Raw genomic sequence first — 20,242 nt, forward strand, 5'->3', positions numbered from 1 at the left:
TATGATAATGATCTCTACTTTCCATAAAAGGTATAGTCCTTTGGTATAAAATCTCAAAGTCATGGGTAAAAAAAAATACCCATGGCTCAGATAATGGAACCCACAATAGGTATCATCAAGAATTTCTGGAATGTATATATTTTGATGACACAATGACTCATAAATGCTGATAGGACATAGTTAGATCATAAAGAATTCAGAGGAAGTGGAAATTATCACTGCTAATTTTACCCTAGTCCAGAAAGATTAACTTGATGATAAAACACGTGCTGTGGTTGGTGTCAAAGTCAAGGCTAACACTTATCCTGAAGATCAATGATAGTAAATTCGTAGATGAGGGCACTTACAGCTTATTTCAAGTCGGATGAAGTCTTTAATGCCAAGGTTTTCAAGGAAAACTCCAGATAAAGCGGTGGTTTTAAAAAAGAAGGAAATATCAGCACTGAATTCCGCATGGAAGGTAGGAAAGTGGAGATAAGAGGCTTCAGTATAAAATGAAACAGCATTCCAGAAGTGTCCTGCAAATGAGAACATCCTTAAGCATGGTTCATTGTTTTCTATGCAGGATGGAAAACACTGGGCATGTGGATAATTTTCAGGACTAGGGGAGACTGCAGGGAAAAGGGATAAGCGAGTTAAAACATCTTGTGCTCATGTAATGCAGAGAGAAAGCTTCTTTCGATTTAGTACTCACGGTCGCCATAGCAACGCAAGGGACCAATTCTCCAAGCAGCTTCTGAGTTTGATCTGTTGGTATCAGTGATAACTATCTGAGTGACAGGCAAGTGGTCTTTGAAGGAAAGAAAGCCAGTATCATTTGTCCTGCAAAATATAAATTAAAAAAAAAAAGACAAAATGTGAATAATCTCAGGACTCTATGTCAAGATCCCTCTTTTCAAAAGTAACCTGATTTGATTGCAGGAGGCAGGGGTGCAGGAGTATAGCAGACGGTCTTTCATCTCAGGAGTGTATATGGAAAACTGGAATGCCAATTACAAAACCCATGGCCGGCTTCCAAACACCACTGGATTTTACATCTTCCCTAAATGTGGTTGCAGAAACACTGATAGTTTACAAAGATTTCTGCTGCTCATTGTGGCTAAGAGCACCCTACCTGCCCAACACAGTGCTAATGTGACATTCAACGTCACCTCACTTCCTCATAAAAAAAAATCAGCTATCTTAGCAACTAACTTGAAATAGACATCACAAATCCCTCTCAAAATCACTCCAAGGACTTGTTTCAGTCACCTGCCAACAGGTTTTAATCAGCTTTAGATGTTTCTTATCACTTTTTAATTCATGTAAATATAAATCTTTATAGTTACTGGTTGCTTTTCATTTTGTTCTTTCTTTTAAAGATCTTAAAAGTTAATGACTCTGACTTTGTTGGTGTTAATTATGCAAGTAAGAAATTGACTAGTTACCTTTTGATAAGAAAGTTTATTAAAAAAATATGGAAAATTTGTAATGTTTTGAACAACCCACAATAAAAAATTAAAAATATAAAAAAAAAATAGGGAAAAAAACATTGTTTCCCCCACACACACTTTCTAGGTAAAAATCAGAAGTAAAAAACAACAACAACAACAAAAAAAAAAACTGGCATTGAAAGTATAACTATTGTGAGCCAGAAATTGACTAGGGATGGGTATATTTTTACCACAGAAATACCTGTTCAGTGAATGCCATTAACTCCAATTACAAATGGAGAAACTGAGGCCATCACAGTTTCTAATGTGCCTAAATTCACATTGCAGAAGGGGCAGGAACCAAATCGCATTCTTGAAGTGCCCCAGCATCTGTCACATGTCTTTAAGGACAAAGCTTTACAAGTACACACATTTGCTCTGGAATTTCAGGTCTCAGTTCCTAGCTGTGTCAGTTTGGGCAAATAAATTCCTTTCTGAAATCCTCCCTCTACTTAGTTTCTAAATGGAGATACATCTGCAATAATAGCATTTAAAGGATTAAGTGAGATTATATAGTCACTGGGCACAGTGCCTGCTCTATGTTAAATATTCCAAAATCTAAGTGGTGACACTTACTTTAGTTCTCTCATTTGTCCCTGAACCACTGTGTGGCCTCAGGCAAGTCAATTTTTTTTTTAATGTATCTAGCTGTGACTCTGTATTGGAGATTTCTTGCTACATAGTACATGTGGAAAATTGAATTTTAAGATTCAGGTTCAAACTCACGAGATTTTGAGAAAACACATATTAATTTATCTTGGTTATAAATAAATCAAATATTCACTTACATACTTTTCCCTCCAGTACTATTAACCAAAAATGCTAAGAAACACATTATAGAATACCTATAATTTGAGTACCATATTTGGAGGACATTAAAATGATCTAATTTTAGGTTTAGAATTTAATTTAGATCATTAAAATGATCTAGAATTAGGCTTTATTTTCAGTTTGAAAGCACATCTATGAAAGTTATGTAGACACAGAATAAACTTGTCTTTTACATTCCAATATATTTTCAAATAGATTTTAAAACAAATTTCAAATAGACAAAGTACAATGAGTATCAAGCCCAGATTTTTTCCTGAAGAAACTTTGTGATTTTATATAGTATTTTATTTCTCTCCAGTTTTACTTTCAAGGTAAAAATGGTCAATTCTGAAGTCTGTCCATCAATGCTAACTTCTGCCTCCTTTACATACTATGGCATCTTGCCTGCATCAATTTGATGTTCTTGTGTCAAAGTGCTGGCCTACACAAATAGACCTGTAAGAATGAAAATCTCTTCCAAAAAAAGAAAAAAAAATCACATTTACTTTGATGATGCAAGATACATTACCAAGGGCACTATTTTTTTTTTTTGTTGTTGTTCTAAAAACTTAAAGAAAAAGTAAGTTGCTTTCCAAAAGTTGTTTAAAGTAGCAGAAACAGATACAAACTCAAATGCCTAGAGGGGCCAGCAGGTAATAAAAAGAAGTGAAGCCAGCTTTATGTTAGTAATAAATGGAACAGCTTCATTGTCATAGAATGGGTGAAAAGAATGCCTGGTAGAAACTAGATGTCTCTCTTAAAGTGGGGCAGCAAGTTCCATTAGCAACAAGTAATAATGCAAATCAAGAATGCAAGACCAATGGGCTAGCCTGGAATCTTAATATGAGATGTTTCCATTGCAAATCTTGGCAAAGTGCTTAAAATTCTTAAAAAAAAAAAAAAAAAAAAAAAAAAAAAAGAATAAAAATATGGTGGGAACCAACTCTGAGTGGGCCAATAAACTACATGTAAGGGTTGTGTTCAGCCTATAAGGAAGTAAGCTATCAAGGGGAACTTACAAATTTATCCATGCCCTTAGGGATGCATTGAGAATAAAATTAGATCAAATTTAATTTATGAGTAGCAAGTATAACTTCACCATTTTGAAACCATGGATAGAATGTTTGGGGTGATATTGATAGCAGTTGTGGTGGTGGTGGTAGATTGAATAATAAAATGATACGAATTATGGTGATACCACCTGATAGGTAGGGAGACTGAAGCTGTAGAATTTTTTTTTCACATTAAAGCTAACATTTTTTAAATACTGACTTCCTCTGAAATGATCTATGAGATCTTTGTTATATAACTACAGTTTTGAGGTGACTGTCATAGTGGGAAAGCATTTTCATTAGAAACAAATTAGCAAGAGCTGGAACTATGTGGCTCGGTACACTAGTTGTATGACCAATGAGATCACTCTGGACCTGTTGCCTTACCTTCTGAATGGCTATAATACTACTAATGGATATTGCTGTAACAATCAAAGTCAATAATTTATAAAACAGCTAACATGCTGAGAAGCAGAGAGACTTGATAAATAGTTAATGAAATTATCAGTGATATTTGAAATAAAAATGCTAAATGAAGGGAACCTCATTATTGGAAGGAATGGGCAGGCTAGCCAAAGGGTCCAGCTCATAAGAGCATGTGGATCAAAAGAAAACTCAAATTCTCACTCAAGAGCTGGGCTGAGGCACAAAATCAGTCAATGTGGTTGCTCCTTAGCTTAGTTATCTGAATCTGGAGATTTCTCTAAATTTAGAGAAGCAGAGCTGAGGTGGGAGCTGCTAATTTACTAGTATAACCTTGGAGCAAAGTGTGGTGAAATGCCACACGCTAAATGTTATTTCCATCAACCAATTTTGGTTAACTGTTGCTCTGGAACCTTCTTTTAGTACAGTCATTTGAGTGACTGAATCCATTAAGAGGGATAATGTTTTTTCCCCCTTTTTATGTCCTTTCCTATTTCAGTCACTCTAAAGTAACAAATAAAACATTATGCATATGGCAGGCAGACTTAGAAAATTATAGGATGAACTCAAGACCTCAGCAATTTTTGAAGTCCTTGTGTGAACTCGAATGGATTAATATCAATAGATTCTACATAACCTTCCTTAGAGTGGGATGCACGATGTTGTTCCCTGTGGCTGCAAAGTGAGAATGACCAGTAGGATGGCCACAAGCAACTCTGCAAATCTGAAGTTCTATGTTGATGTTTGCCAATGACTCTATCATAGCTTTGTTTAGAAGGCATTAGTTGCATTTTGACTTCCTTCTTCAGACTTCCCACGAAAACGACCCAGGGAATTAGTTGATAAGAATCTCAAAATGAGCTGAAGGGTCACTTGTCTTCTAACAAAAACAAATGCGAGCATTGACAATGTCTACACATGGATAACACCCATCCCACTGTGCTTCCTGGATTATTCTTTTTTCAGTCCTGAGCACAATAAACATAAAGAAAATATTACTTGCATACACATTTAAAAATTTGTGAAATTGTTTTATTTTCTATAAATACTCTAGAAACCTGAAAGCCTAGGGCTCTTCACAATTAGATGTAAGAAAACAAAGTCAGGTCTTGGCATAAGGAATCACAGTCAATGTTTACTCAATATCACTTTCCTGTGAAGAGATAAAAATGGCCCTCAAGACTTTACAGGTATGAAACTGATTTAAAAATAGTGTCACTGATGAAAAATGGTGGAGGCATCATTTGCTGAACCTACTCTGGATTCACAGATTTGAAAGGAACAACCAGTAGTGCCATAAATATATGCCTTTCTAGACTCATCAGTCCTAGTCAGGAAGCAAGCAGATTAAAAGTCAAAACCATTGGATTGTGGAACACACACACTTGTGATTCAACATCACTTAGATGCAAATGACTCCATACCCATCTCTCTCATTCCCTGGAATAAACCAGTTCTTTTCTTCAACTCTAAAAATTTTGCCATACTCAAATTCAGTTCCTCCTCAAAAATGTTCCCAAATGTTCTGCATCCTGTCTTCCTTCTCTGCCCTAAATTCCTTCTTATATATTTAATTTTTACATATTCATATTATTATATACAATGATGTCTGATGTTTGTTAACAAATTGACTTGTGTGCATATAATTATTTTTCCCATTGGAAATGGGTTGATATTATATATAAAGTAAGCTCAGCTATATGCAAGGATACCTAAATTATTAGAGCATCTGTTCCCATAGTGACTTGCTTCCTTGGCTTTCTTATGATTTTAGGGGTTCAATCCTGGATAATTCTGGATTTTGAATTCCATCTTCTCCTGTTGTCTCAGTTCAATTTCTCCTTTAATAGATCTCTATCCTTATATTTCCCACCTTCAATTTCTCCCTTTTACCAATCTCTTTCTGTTCATATGCTTTGGCTTCCTTAAATCTACCTCTCAATCCAGTTACTTCTCTTTCTCCTTTTCTCTTCAGGGCCCAACCATTTTTTATATAAGTATCTGCATTCTCTCCTTTATCGCTCTCATTTTAAAAAAATATTTTGTTTTAGTTGTAGTTGAACACAATCTTTATTTTATTTTTATGTGGTGCTGAGGATTGAACCCAGAAACATGTGCCAGGCAAGAGTTCGACCTCTGAGTCACAACCCAGCCCCCTATTTTTTTTGAAGATTTTTCTTTTAGTTGTAGTTGAACACAATACATTTATTTTATTTATTTATTTTTGTATGTGGTGCTGAGGATCGAACACAGTGCCTCGCACATTGCTTTGTGAGTGCTCTACCACTAAGCCACAATCCCAGTCCCCTTTATCTCTTTTTATCCCTCTCTCTCTTCCTCCTCAACCTAAATAATCATCCTTTCCTCTTTTTAACCAATGAAATGTCTCCCTTTAAATTGCTAGTGATCACGCAACGTATCAGCCTCTCTCCCCTTCACCTTGTTGTATTATTTTACATTATTGCCTTCATGTTTGGTACACACACACACAGACACACACACAATTTTTTTTTTTTTTTGGTGGTGGTGCCATATTGAACCCAGGGCCTCATGCATAATAAGCAAGCACTCTACCACTGAGCTACTCCCAGTCCTGAACTTTAAAAAAAAGTGAACAATAAGATACCATTTGAAATCATTTTGCCTTTTTTAGAGAGGAGTTGTTTCTGAAGAAAATCATCTGAAAGTTGGAGTCATTACTAGATAAAGTTTAGCACTGCTATTCTTGGAACATAAAGATGGCTTGGGGGTTCAGTTGCAGACCTCATATCTCTGAATCGAGTGTGAGGGTTGCCACTCCATTTCCCTGGCCATTGGATATAAAGTTTTATTCATGATCTCATTTAATCCTGAGGAAAAATCCTGTGATAAATTTTATAATAATTACCTTGTTACATAGGATAGAAAACTGAGATTCAGGGTGGTGACAAAATTCAACTTGCATCATTTGCAAATGGAGTAGTCATTTGGAGTGAGCCCAGATTTGTACACCAATAAGTACCATGCTATTCTGTGCCTTCACTGTCCCCTGGGTATATTTACATTTAGTCTCTGCCTTGTTTAGACAGTGCTGAAAGTACAACACCAGGACCTGAGTCCTTGAGCTGTCCTTGGTGGGTTTTGGGCTGACCATCCCCATTCTGTTCACACAGGCTTTCTCCACATGAGATACAAGTCAATTGATTAGGTTTCAGTTTACTAATTTGCAATCATTTTCCAGCCCTGCACTCCCTGAGATTACACCTGGGTCACCTTGGCAAGAATTTTGAGAGTCCACAAACTCTTCAGTTACACATTTACAAGCAATCTTTAGGCTTATTTCCACGCAAGGCACACCCATTTATTACATGCTGATTTTTACCAAGAAACTTTCAGAAAGAATTCCCATTTTGCCAAGAAAGGATCCTCGGTATTATTTCTTTATCTCAAATTTGATGAGTGAATGAAGTTTGTAAAGGTATACTATTGCTTCCTTTATGTTATTCATCTTATTGCATGCATGTATATGTACATGTTTTAGACAGTAATTTAAAATCTAGAACTCAGTAGTTCCTCTTATAGCTTATTTATACTACTGTGAAAATCAAGAAAATAATAACAAATGTGATGACTTCCTTTTTTTTTCAGAACTGACTGCATGCCATGTCTGCTAGATACACAAACTATTACTAATTCAGCCAATACTCTCTAGAGGATAGCTATCCCCCACCTCTCTATTTTTTTTTTAATAAAATAAGAACCTGAAGCTAAGAAAGGCTAAATCATTTAGGTTCTACAATTAATAAGCACCAAATCTGGAATTTGATTGTCCCATTATGAAATAAAGTACAACTTACAGATTTATTATAATTTTGTATCCAGAAAGTGACAGGCAACCAAGAAAAAGAGAAAGAAAATAAAAATGGGGGGGGGGTGTTAAGATTGTGTTTGTATAAATGCACTATATGTATTAGCTCATGATATTTTCAGAAAAGAAAATAATTTTTTCTTGCACATGATGAAGACTTTATATTTTAAAAAACATGCAGAGACAATGGGATTTATTTGTCATTAGCCAACTGCATTACCATAGGTTATGAAAGCAGCACTAGGTAGAAATGAGAAAGGCAGAGAGAAGGTACCAAGGAGGAACAGATTCAACAATAGCCTCTGCAGTGAACTGTCCCTTTAGAGTTGTTCCCTGAAGCCACACTTGACCAAGGAGTCCAGCAAGTTTTCAGAGCAAGAAAAGGTTGTAAGGAACGTCTCCCCACCCCACCACCACAACCTGTTTGGCTGTGTTCTGACTCTAAAGAGTTCTGAATATCTCCATGGTAACTACCTCCACAGGGAAGGGGCTATTTCCCTCCTCAGGGCCAGAGCAGCCCACTGGGTACTGATTCACCTGCAGTCTATATGAAGACCAAAGTTCCTTCAGCAGTTTGGTCCAACCTATCAAGATCAATAAGTACATCATCTGATAATACTATGGTGGGATACTCCTCAATAATAATAATGTGAAAAGTAGAAACAGAGCATAAATCATTTTTTTCCATTCTAAACTTGTTTGGAATAGGAAAAATCAGTCACAAATCCAATGTTGTTCATCACAAAGACATGGAAAAATAAGTAATGCTATAACCATACCATGGGACACCATGCAGTCATTAAAATGGACATGGTACATTCATTTACATGCTTATTTGATAAAACCAAGAAAAAGATCTCCAATATTTGGGGTGGGGGATTGGAAAAAAAACAATATGCAGAATAATATATAATTTTATCTTAATTAAAATATAGAACTAATTCATTTCTCTCCTTGTTTTTTTTTCCCATTCCCCTCACAGCCTCTTATATGTGATTTTGTATAACAATGAGGGTCTCCTTCCATTTCCATGCAATTTCCCTTTGAATCTAATGTATGAAATATGATATGTCAAGAGCTTTGTAATGTTTTGAACAACCAATTTTATATATATATATATATATATATATATATATATATATATATATATAAAACTAATGATAGACCTGTTTTAATTGCTCAGTAATAACTGAACAAACATATTTAAAGACATGCTACAAGTATAGAAAAATATTTATATATAGAAATATCTTATACATCCAACTATTTTCTATAGGAGCAAGATTCTGCTCATGGGGAAGAAATGAGGACTCAAAGTGGTAGGGAGCTTCTACATTTTATTCAAATATGCCTGAAAATCTTGAATAATTTATAATAAGATTATATTATGTTTCTTTGATGATAAAAATTCCTAACATTAAGAAAATCAGAAAAATAATTCCCTGTATACATTATTTAAATTGTGGTAGAGCAGAACTGACAACTATAATCAAACTTGCAGAACAAAGAGGTAAGCAATTCCTCCTATTCTGATCCTGATCTGAGTAAGAGCTACTATTAGCCGGGTGATGCCATAAACTTGGTGATAAATAGGTAAATTAAAATGGAAGCCAAGGCCTTATTATATTGAAGTGTATAATTATAATATTTTTGTATAAAATAATAGTCCAAAATCAAAATGTTGTATAAAATATTCTAGATAAATGTGAAACTCATTGTCAATATTGACTCTGTGTTCTAATTATGTACCTTTCCAATTGTTCAAATATAAGACTTCACAGACAATCTGGCCTTTTAGAGATTGATAGGTAAAAGATGCAAAAGAAACCTCAGTTTACATCTTTCTTACAAGTAATAAAAGGACTATTCCATAGTTATATATTGTTTTCCAGAATACCTGAATCATAAGCTGCTCATATTGGATATTTTCTCCTCATAGATGATGAGATGGCATCATCATAAAATAACAACAACAAAATTATCTCCTAAATACTAATCTTGGCAAAATAGCCACTATTTTACTCCATCTAGAGTTCTACAAAAGAATGAGGTGATATAAGGGTTTTGATTTTTCAAACTCTGAATATTAATTATTCATTTCTTTGTATTTTCCTTCTTCTCTTAAGTGTTCAAAGCCCTTTCTACTCTCTCTATTCCAATGCACTCTGAAACATTCTCTTTTGTAAACTCTGAAGCCCAATCATGGGGACACCGGTATAAACAAGATACTATCAAGTACCCCAGAATGTGTACTCTGAGGAAAAAGCTAATGTCTAAACTAGCAGGTAGAAACTAACAAGTAGAGGGTAGATTTAGCATAGAGGAGAAGAAGAGGGGAAAGGAAGGTACCCCATCACCCATCCATTCACTCACTCACTGATTCAGCAGTTAATTCATGGATGACCCACCATTTGCCATGCACACTTATCTCCAATACAAGGACGAAGAGCCTTGATAGAATTGCTAGATGTGTGTGGGAATACAGGGACTGAGTGAGTAACAACTCAGACAATCCTTTCATAATCCCTACCTGCTTGGGAGAAAAGCACTTCCAAACTCAGTTTATAAAAGTAGAATGACTCACAAACAAAGTCACAAATAATAAAAGTCAACCAGTAGAGATTCGACAATATTATTATTATTATTATTATTATTATTATTTTAAATAAAGGATAGAACCTTAGTATGTCCTGTGGTGATGTTTTCTTTCATTTCAGGATTCAGGATCAGAGCCCTGTCTCAGGATGCAACCCGGTAGGAGGTACCCTAACTGCATCCAGCCTAGGGATCTCAGACCTGGAAGTTTTGAAGAAATCAAAGGTTTGAGAGATCAAAGAACAGCCTAGGCCAGGAAATAGCAAAACCCTAACCCCCATGGGTATATCCAGGGTCATATCATTAAATCCCATGAGAAGAAAACGAAGGGCACTTATGAAGGGCAAAGTCTGGGACTAGAATTAGACATGGACTTTTAAAGAGAAAGGCCATTTGAAAGTAAAGGTTATAAACAGGTATCTTTTGCAGGAGGGTGAACACTTTCAAGTACTTTGTAAAAATTAATTCATTTTAATTGACAAATAAGAAATGTGTATATTCAAAGTGTATAATATAGTGTTTGAATATATGTATAAATTGTGGAATGACTAAATCAAGTTAATTAACATACCCCACTAGAAAACAACCTAAAGTGTCCATCAATGGGAAAATGGGCAGAGAAAATGTGTACCATCTATACAGTGGAAAAATAAAACATTCCTGCCATTCATGATTTGGAGTTCATAATGTTAAATGAAATAACCCTGGCACCAAAAGATAAATAACTGCTTTTGATAGTGAAAGATAATTAATCTCTAGCAAAAACATTTGTTAAACTTGGTAAACCTTGCTTGTGAGACTGTGAAAGATAAGTAATGGTTAACAGTAAAGTAAACATCAATGAATTCTAAAATGGTCATGACTGACCTACTAAAAGAAAAAGATGTGAAAATATGTCCAACAGAAGCCATTCATCCCTCTTTCATTCATGGCTTCAGCAGTGTTCATTAAATAATTGCTCTGTGGCAGAGAAGTAGAATCAAGGGCTAAACAGAAGGCAAAAGCTCCAGGATTCCATACACTGAAGAAAACAAAAAAAAAGGTCCCCTAAAAATATTCTGTTCTTTAAGAAAAAGACCAGTAGGTTTCCTTTCTTGTCTTATCAGATGAATAGAATTTAAACCCTATATCATTTTTTCTTCCTAGTTTGTATCATATCACTTTGTACAAGGATACACTAAGGGCAAAAGGCACAGAATATAGAGTTTTTTCAAAAATCAGATAAAAACTTTTACACTTTCTTGTACAACAAATGAAAGAATGCTCTGCTGCAAAGCAAGAGAACATTTCTGTCTTTCAACCTGGAGAAATGGATAAAAAAGCTCCCGATCAGGCTGTGGGTCACCATCACCAAGGAGCCCACTGTACACCTCCCACCTGCCGTCCCCAGTGCTGTCTACCCCTGCTTTTCATCCTCCACCTGGAGGATTATTCCACCTCCCACATAGCGCAGCTCTGTTCTGTGCTATCTCCAGGTCTGCAGGCTGGGGATGTCACTGGGATTTTCTTTCCTAATCTCAGTGTGGTTCCTCAGTCTGAAGTACTTGCTTCAGCAAACTCATAGTTGGAAAGATTTCTATCAATTGGATAATTAAATAAAGAAAAGTTCCCTTGCAAACAGTCATTAGCTGTGAAACTGTTATAAGTTTCTTCATTCCTTTCTCTTTTTCCTTCCTATTTTGTTTTTAGGCTGAGATAGAAACCCTTAAGAGATCATTTCCATGGTAACATCAGCCGTCATAGCCACAGGTTTGGCATCCATGGATCCGACCCACTACAAATTGAAAAGACGTTTCAGTTCTAATTGTGTCTACTGAACAAGAACAGTCTTTTAAAATTTTGTCATTATTTCCTAAGCAACACAGAACAACTATTAACATATCATCTATATTGTATTAGGCATTAGAAGTAATGTAGTGATGACTTAAATTATAGGGAAGGATGTGTGTAGGTTCTATACAAAGTACTACTTCACTTTACACAAGTGACTTGAGTGTCTGTGGATTTTGCTATAGGAGTGGATCTTGAAACCAAATATCAGGAGACATCCAGGGACAACTGTACACATGATTTACTTATCTAACTGGGGCTTCTTTTTACCCAAAAGAAATATACTACTTCTTTAAGCAGCAAATGTATTCCTAGAAATATCCATTGGGCAACTTTTTTCCCTCCACAGGCATTCCATCTTTTGACATCTCTCACTTTCACCCAATCCTAGAGAACACACCAATTTTCCTTAATTAATTGGTTCTCATTGGAACATATGACAGTAAGTTACACAATGACAGAGGCTTATTGAAACAGTCCAAAGAATTCTCAATCACCAGAGGCTTCAAAGTTGCCCCAGATGTCATGAGCTATCTGACGTAGCAAGAAGAAGCATGCTGCAGTGATGTGATTTGAAAGATCCTGGGAGAATTCTTTCAGCATCCTCACCAACTAGCCATGATTGAAATCCCAACATTAGCAGTTTCTTTGCTATATAGTCAATAGGAGAATCCTTGAATTCAGCTGAAATATCAATTTTTTGTTCTCTTACTCAAATAACCTTAACCATGCCACTAATTATCTCTGAGCTTCAGTTTACTTTTCTGGGTAAAGGAGACGATAATAAAACCAACCTCAAGGGGTATTGAAATGTAAATATCAGAAACAGTACATAAAATACTAAGAACACTCCAGCATGTAATAGCATTTTTAAGGGACAATATTATTTAGGAGTTGTAATATATTAAACTGCTCTCTAGAAGGTGCTACACTAGCCCAAGTCTGTTCTGATGAATTTTCTCCATGATCAGAAACTTGAGGGAATTTTACAAGGTAAAGCTGTTTGTGGTTTATTAGATGCTCTCAGAACACCAGCAATGCTAAAAGGAACATGCTATCTGAAACAAAAATCCAAATTTTATGTGGAAAAGCATCTTGACCGTAATTTGGCCAAGAATAATGTTGGAAGAATGTTGAACCTAATTAATCATTTCACCACAGTATCAGCTTTTGTACTTTTGCTTTTTCCAATAAATAATGGAATCAGGTACATAAAAAAATGAATGCATTTCCACAAGGTTCTACTAGGTGCTGTGTCTGAATGCATATTGCATGTCCTCAATCCCTATGCAGACAGAGCTAGCTCATTGATATTTCCCACAGAAGGAGCTTGCTTCATGATCTGGATTCAACCTTCTTTCCTAGCTTCATCCCCTGTAGAGTCTCCATATGAAACTATGCAACAACTACACCAAAGAACCCATGTTTTGGGGAAATAGTGGTTTTCATATTTTTTTCACATTACTCTGTCTCAGCACACAGAGGTTCCTCCTTCCTGTATAACACTAACTCGCATATTCTTCTAGATGGCTGGCACAGAAGGGAGACTTTGTAAATAAGCAATAAAAAAAGCAAATGCCACATGGCATAAAACATACAGTTGCTCATATAAAATGTTATTCCCCCAAATCATGATCCTTAGACAATGGATAAAACCTAAAAGAGTTAATTTGGAATCTCAGCCTCTGTTTTTTCATGAGAATGATGAAATGCACTTGGTCTTTTCCCACCTAGACTTTGCCCTGACAGGTTCCACAGGAACCCCTGTGGATAAGGCACACAATGTTCTGAAGGGAAAGTTAGTTCTCGTCTCCTGATTCTTGGAAAGTTGGCTGCTTAAACAAGACCCATATTTCATAATGACTTCTGACAATCTAATAGAGGTTGCTGGCCCTAGAAAGAGGAACAGGGTGAGATTTTTGCATGCCTCTAAAGGAAGTAGAAAGAATGGTGAGGTGTGCAATAATCTCTAAGGTGCTAAAGATGTGCTGGCCCAAGAGATGGAGGAAATGATGTCCCTCTGAGCACAGTCTAGATAATGAAGACAAAGCAACACATGAGGGGGTTCTAAGGTTCATGAACTAATGAGCAGATCAGAGGAGGGAGAGACTGGAATCTTACTAGAAGACATGAAAGTAGAATGTTCACCATATTAAGTGAATGATACCATTGTCCCCACTGCCCTTCAATGTGCAGTAAATTAAGCACTGGCCTGTTGTTCCCTAAAAGGGGAGTTTCTCAACAGTGTGCAGTAGGAAAACCCATCAAAGGAGAAACACTTCCCTTTATCAATGACTTTTATCTTGCATCCTACCTCTTACATCAACTTCTCTAATTATACACCAGGAAGTGAAGGTGTTTCCATTGAAGCCTATAAATCTGTAGATAATATCTAATATCATGCACAGTGAAGCTGAACTTATGAATCAAAGAGATGACTGAATCCAAGCTGCTGGGAGTGGAGAACTTGAATATGTTTTCCTGGCAAACACAGCCCTTTACCATTTATCACACATAACTCCCATGCTTGTAGAAGACATTTTTGTGGTGATTCCTCCTCTCCAAAGATATTTAAAGTTTATGCGTTCCACCAACTACACATCAGGTGTCTACTGCCTCATGAGCTGGTCTTGAGTGGTATAATGTTAACAGAGATACAGTCACAATCCAGGACACAACTTATATTTTTTGTAGGTTTTCACAATGCTATCAGAGAATTTACTGCGGGTAAAGCAGAGGTCTGAAGACAACCAGAGGGCCATTGTACATGCAGTCAACTTCATCTGATTATCTCCAAATGAAGAGAATAGGTTAAGGAGAAGACAGTCAGGAAACTTGCCTTAAGACAGCAGCCCTGTGGTGTTCTGAAGTGGTTATCCATATCATATGCAACCCAATGGAGCCAGATGCTCAGCCCTTTCCTCACTGAAGTGAGGTTTAGACTCAACCTGACATTTTGTTTGCAGCAGTCTCTGCTGGTAACAATTTGAACAGTGAAAGAAAATTACTGTACTAAAAAGAAATTTTATCTGGGCAGAGAGCAGCTTGACATAGGGATCCTTAAATGTGATTGAGCTGCATTTGATGAGGCAAGCAAAATTGCATAATCCAAAACCAAAGAATGCCTTAAATTCAGTCAATACCAAAGGGTATGTGGAAATGCTCTGTGCATATTTTCATAGCTAATAAAGTGAAAAGCAAACAATTCAGCTGGAGGATGAAGGAAACATAGTTTAATGGGCATGAAAACTTAAAACGAGACTACACTTTAAAGAAGTAACTTAGTTTAGGAGAGTTTGATATACTATCACTATAGATAGACCAACTTCAAATTTGGAATTTATTATGTGATAAACATGCATGACCCTGGGAAAAAATAAATTATCTCCTCCCAGCCTTTTCAACCTCAAAATGAAAAGCCAAAAAGTCTTAAAGAATATAATGACTACTATGAAGATTAGTTTGTTGATCAATATATATGAATTTGCTATATTTTTGATGGTGGCAAAAGGAATTTTTAAAAAAAATCAGTGACAGAAAGGAGAAACTTTCCTTTCCGTATAATTACCCATCACTTCCTTCACCCAAACCTATATTCCACCCATAATTGACTCAATTGCATAGCTCAATATTGCTTTCCATTCCTTTGATTTGAAATGCAAGATTCCAAATACAAGAAGGCAGGCAATGTTGTAACCGTATGCCTTCATGTCACAAACCTCAGTAGTAGTCCTGAAAATATTAGAACTAGCTATTTTCAAAATTAAAAACAATCACAAATATCATGGGGCCTGGGTTCTTATTGAATCTCTCATCCACATCCTTCTCTCTTTGGGGAAATTTCATGCATCAATTAATGTGCTTCCTCCACAACTGTAGAAAGATCGCAATTCTCATTACCATTCATCCTTGTCAGCGTCACAATTGCAAAAATGTCGAATGTCCAGGCAACTCTCTTCCAGGCCACATCCACACTGCTGGACTCCAGGAAGAGAACCTCCCCAGTAAGGATGCCTTTCATTGGACCGCCCGATCCACCAGGTAAATGGCATTCCATCTGAAAGAAAAGAGAGTTCACAGCTCAGGGACACAAGGTTGAAGCAGAGCACAGGAAATCATAGAACTGAGAAGAAAATGTCTCAAAGAATTTGGGTTGTATGTGTACACCCACATTAAAAAGGAAGGAAATACTTTTTTGGAGATGGTTTGTCAAGATTCACAATACATATGTGAGTAATCTCTCTGCTTTCTTTTCTTCCTTCCTCTTTTCTTTCCCTTTTCCCCTTCCTTCCTTCCTTCCTTCCTCTCTCTGTATTTCCCTTCTTTTTTTCCCTCTTTCTTCCTCTCCCCCTTTTTTCCGTCTCTCTCTCTCTCTCTCTCTCTCTCTCTCTATATATATATATATATATATATATATATATACACACATATATACACACACACACACATATATGAACATACAAATCATATTTACATCAAAACCATTTGAATATTGATTAGTGACAACTCTCAGAGGCAGGGTCAAAAACTCAGGTTCCTATGATATCAGTGAGTAATCATAATTGAGTGAATTGGACATGCATTGACATAAACCAAACACAAAACATTATATATGAAATTTAAAAATTCCCTTTAAAAGTACCAAAGACAAAAGCACCACCATCACCAGGGCCAGAAAGAGTCTGACTTTTGTTCTCTGCCTCTGTTAGACAATGAGGAGTGTGGAGCCTGAGAAAAAGGAATGTTGGTTCAGGAAACGGGTCCTGACTTACCTCCCATGGCCTTGTGTCAGGATAAGAATAGCCCCAGGGTGACTATATATATATATATATATATATATATATATATATATATATATATATATTAAGATTAGTCATGAAATTTCAAGCTTATAGGTTTGGAGAAAACCCATCAGATAGGGGCAGTGGCACATGCCTACAATCCCAGAGATTCAGGAGGCTGAGATAGAAGAATCATGAATTCAAAGCCAGCCTCAGCAACTCAGAAAGACCCTGTCTTTAAATAAAATACAAAAATGGCTGAGGATGTGGCTCAATGGTTAAGTGCCCCTGGGTCTAATTCCCCACAAACAAATAAAAACCATAAGCATCAGGAAAGCCAATAATATGTAGAGCAAACAAAACCTTCTGAAGGCCATTTTCTCATAGAACTGAGAAGAAAATGTCCTTCTCAGTTTGGGGAAATGCACGAAATGTGTTTAACCCACATAAACGGGTATGCTACATACAATTTCCAGTTCATATAGTTAATAGGAAACCATTCCTGAGTTTTGCTCTCATTAATTTCTTTCTTTACAAATTTGAATGTATTAAAACCTGTTAGATATTCTTTTCATGATTAAGAATGTTTCAGTAGCGTAGTATTACCATTAAGAAAATTATAGTGTATCCTAAACAACAGGTGTAGATTGAAATGGAGATGTTTTACATTAGGCTGAAAGGTGTCCTGCCTGGGCTCCCTTTGATAACCACTGTTGTGTTTCTTTTTGGTATTCAAAAGGTGCTTATAATGTGCTTATTTAAAAAGTGAAGGAAATATTTATTAAAGACTGTTTTTTCATGATTCATCATTTAAAAGTAGAATAATAACACTTGTTTGAGGAGGCTATTAGGTTTAATTGTGCAGTAAGTTCTCATTTACAAATAACCCCAAGATATAAACAGTACCAACTTTCTTTTAGTTGTCCTGACGGCTAAGGTTCTCATGGAAGCTACTGTGTCAAGTCAAGAAGGAGGTCACCCCAGAGCTTTCCACAATTTGTAAAACATGCGAAGAACATGAGGAAGATTCTATTAAAAGCAGAATTATTTTAGGGGTGCTACTTCACAGCAGACAGTCTGAAAGTCTGTATTAGCCCCAACATAATGTTGTACCTATCTAAAATAGTATACATCCCTTTATAATCTTCTGAGCTAGAATAGCAGTTACAGATATTTGCGGAAGCAGTATCCTTCTTAATAATAATTCTAAATGACATAAATCCATTTTCCCTAATTCCAAATAATTATAAGTCACTGTTAAGTACTTCAAATGAATTGGTTTCTCCTTAAATCCCCATTCATTGATGTGGCCTGGAGGGCTGATGGATATATCTAGCGCATACAGCACTTTCAATACGAAGCTTGGGTAGATGGTTCCATTGTGTGAGTCCAAGTAACATAAAACTTGGGCAAAGGATTTCCTATTTGTATGCATTCACCAGTGTTGGCCTGAGTCTAAGAAAGGGCAGAAATCGCTTAACCCCTTTCTCTTTTCAGCACTACCCAGAGATCTCCTTTTAAGAACATAGAATCTAGACTAAATAGTCAAGCTCAGTGTCAACATGGATTTTTTTTTCTGTTTATAAACTATCCCAAAGGGTAAGCACATTAACAGTCCGGTTATCAATGGTATAATTTTCTGAACAAGCAATTTGTACGCAACTTACCATGAATATGTTGCTTCTAGAGGCTTTACAATCCTTATTTGGTATTTTACCCTGCCTAGAAGCTCTGTAAGCTTCTCAAGCCTGGTTTTGTTTTGAATGCATTAATGTCTTGTACCACTGAGGCTCAACAGTCCTCTCCTAAACTCTAGCAATCGGCTTCAAGATTACAAATTGTAATTAACCTATTGACTGTCAACAAAGAAAGAAAAAGGAAGGGAATGAGAGAAACATTTTTTTACATATATATGAATGATGTGGGTGAATTTTTTTCCCCAGATGTCCCAGCTCATCCCTGTAGAGGACTGGAGAGAACATAAACATGAGGAAGCTGAGGCTCAAATAGGATAAGTGATTTGCCTCAATTCATGACTCTAATGATATAGTCAGGAAAACATTCTATGCCTTAACTGCAAATTTTGACCACTGAAGAAATTGATTTGTTTTTCTCCTTACAAAATTTTCTTTCACAAAGGAAAGAAAAAAAAAACATAATTATAAAAATTGCACTTAAATGATATTACTTTATTCAGTGAATATTTACTGGGACTTTACAATATTTCAGGTACTGCTCTAAGCACTTAGAAACATCATTGACCAAAACAAAGAAACAAATAAACAGTGCATACTTCCACAGGGCTTGTATTCAAATAAGAGAAAATGTACAACAATAATAATAATTAAATAACTTAGTATTTAGAAAGAATAAAAAGTATAGAAAAATAGAGCAGACTAGGGAAGTTGAGCATACTATGAAAAAGGGAGGTTTTCAATATTTAGTGAAAATGGTCAGGGGAGACTTCCACTGAGACAAACTATGAGCAAAACCTGAAGGCACTGGAAAAGTCACATGTGGCCACCGACCAAAATGCATCACAGCTAAGGAAATGGGCAACCTCTGGCCTAAAATAAAAATCAAAGCATTTTCTAAAATCCATGACCATTGTGGTTTGGATCTAATAACATGCTCCAAAATGTTTATGTATTAGGCAGTAAAGAAATGTTCATAGGTGATATGATTATGAAGCCAGAATTAGACAGGCAGTCAGTATAGATAGATAAATTGACTCAGTTCTGATCAAGTCAGGCCAATTTTGAATAAGTCCTGGGATGTTGGAGACTGTCCCCTGAGGAATTGAAATGTTAATTCCCTCAGAGCCCTTCCTCCCCCCTTATCAAGAACCTGCCCCTGATACCAGCTATGGCCCCCTTCTCACTTGCGGGAGAAGTCTATGTTACCCCTTTTTAAATAAACCCGGCTTTATATGCTTGCCTTGGTGTGCTTCTCTAATGTTTAAACTTCAACATGTCAGATAACTCATCACCGATAACCAGCAGTATCCATTAAACCTCTGAAATCCCAGTTTTGTTTTTTTTTTCTTTTTCAGTAAAATTAGATTACTTATAAAAGTGTCTACCTTTACAGATGTTTTTAAGGAAACAACAGACTGTGAAAAGTGGGGTAAGGGCAAACAACAATTTTACTTTGACAATCAGGAAGCCATTCTGCTTTGAAAGGAAGCAGAATGGGAAATGAACAAATCAATTCACCCCACAGTTGCATTCATGCAACATAGTTTACAGTGAAAGAAACATGCAGGATGCTTTTTGATCATAGGTCCTAAGGGCCTGCAATTTTACAGGCCAGCTCCTTAGCCAGGGGACAGTTTTCCTTCACATGCACAGCTGCAGCAGCTATATACCACAAAAACTTCCTCTAAAGAGTCCAGATGAAAACCAGGAAAGGATTACCTAGGAGAGCACACCA

At 36.2% G+C, this 20,242-nt stretch overlaps 1 protein-coding gene across 1 annotated transcript in view; it reads right to left on the reverse strand.

Annotated features, from left to right (window-relative positions):
- Cntnap5 (contactin associated protein family member 5) overlaps nucleotides 1–20,242 on the reverse strand; it is an 824,707-nt gene that overhangs the window by 153,038 nt on the left and 651,427 nt on the right. The window contains exons 14-16 of the mRNA XM_046463789.2: nucleotides 15,930–16,086; nucleotides 695–822; nucleotides 348–518 (exon numbers count right to left, since the gene is read on the reverse strand). Of these exons, the coding sequence (XP_046319745.1) occupies nucleotides 348–518; nucleotides 695–822; nucleotides 15,930–16,086 (456 nt within the window). The remainder of the gene's footprint in view (nucleotides 1–347; nucleotides 519–694; nucleotides 823–15,929; nucleotides 16,087–20,242) is intronic.

This window comes from Marmota monax, unplaced genomic scaffold (assembly GCF_021218885.2).
Source record: "Marmota monax isolate L192 unplaced genomic scaffold, Marmota_monax_Labrador192_F-V1.1 WCK01_AAM20220418_F8-fsc00034, whole genome shotgun sequence".
Lineage (NCBI taxonomy): Eukaryota > Metazoa > Chordata > Mammalia > Rodentia > Sciuridae > Marmota > Marmota monax.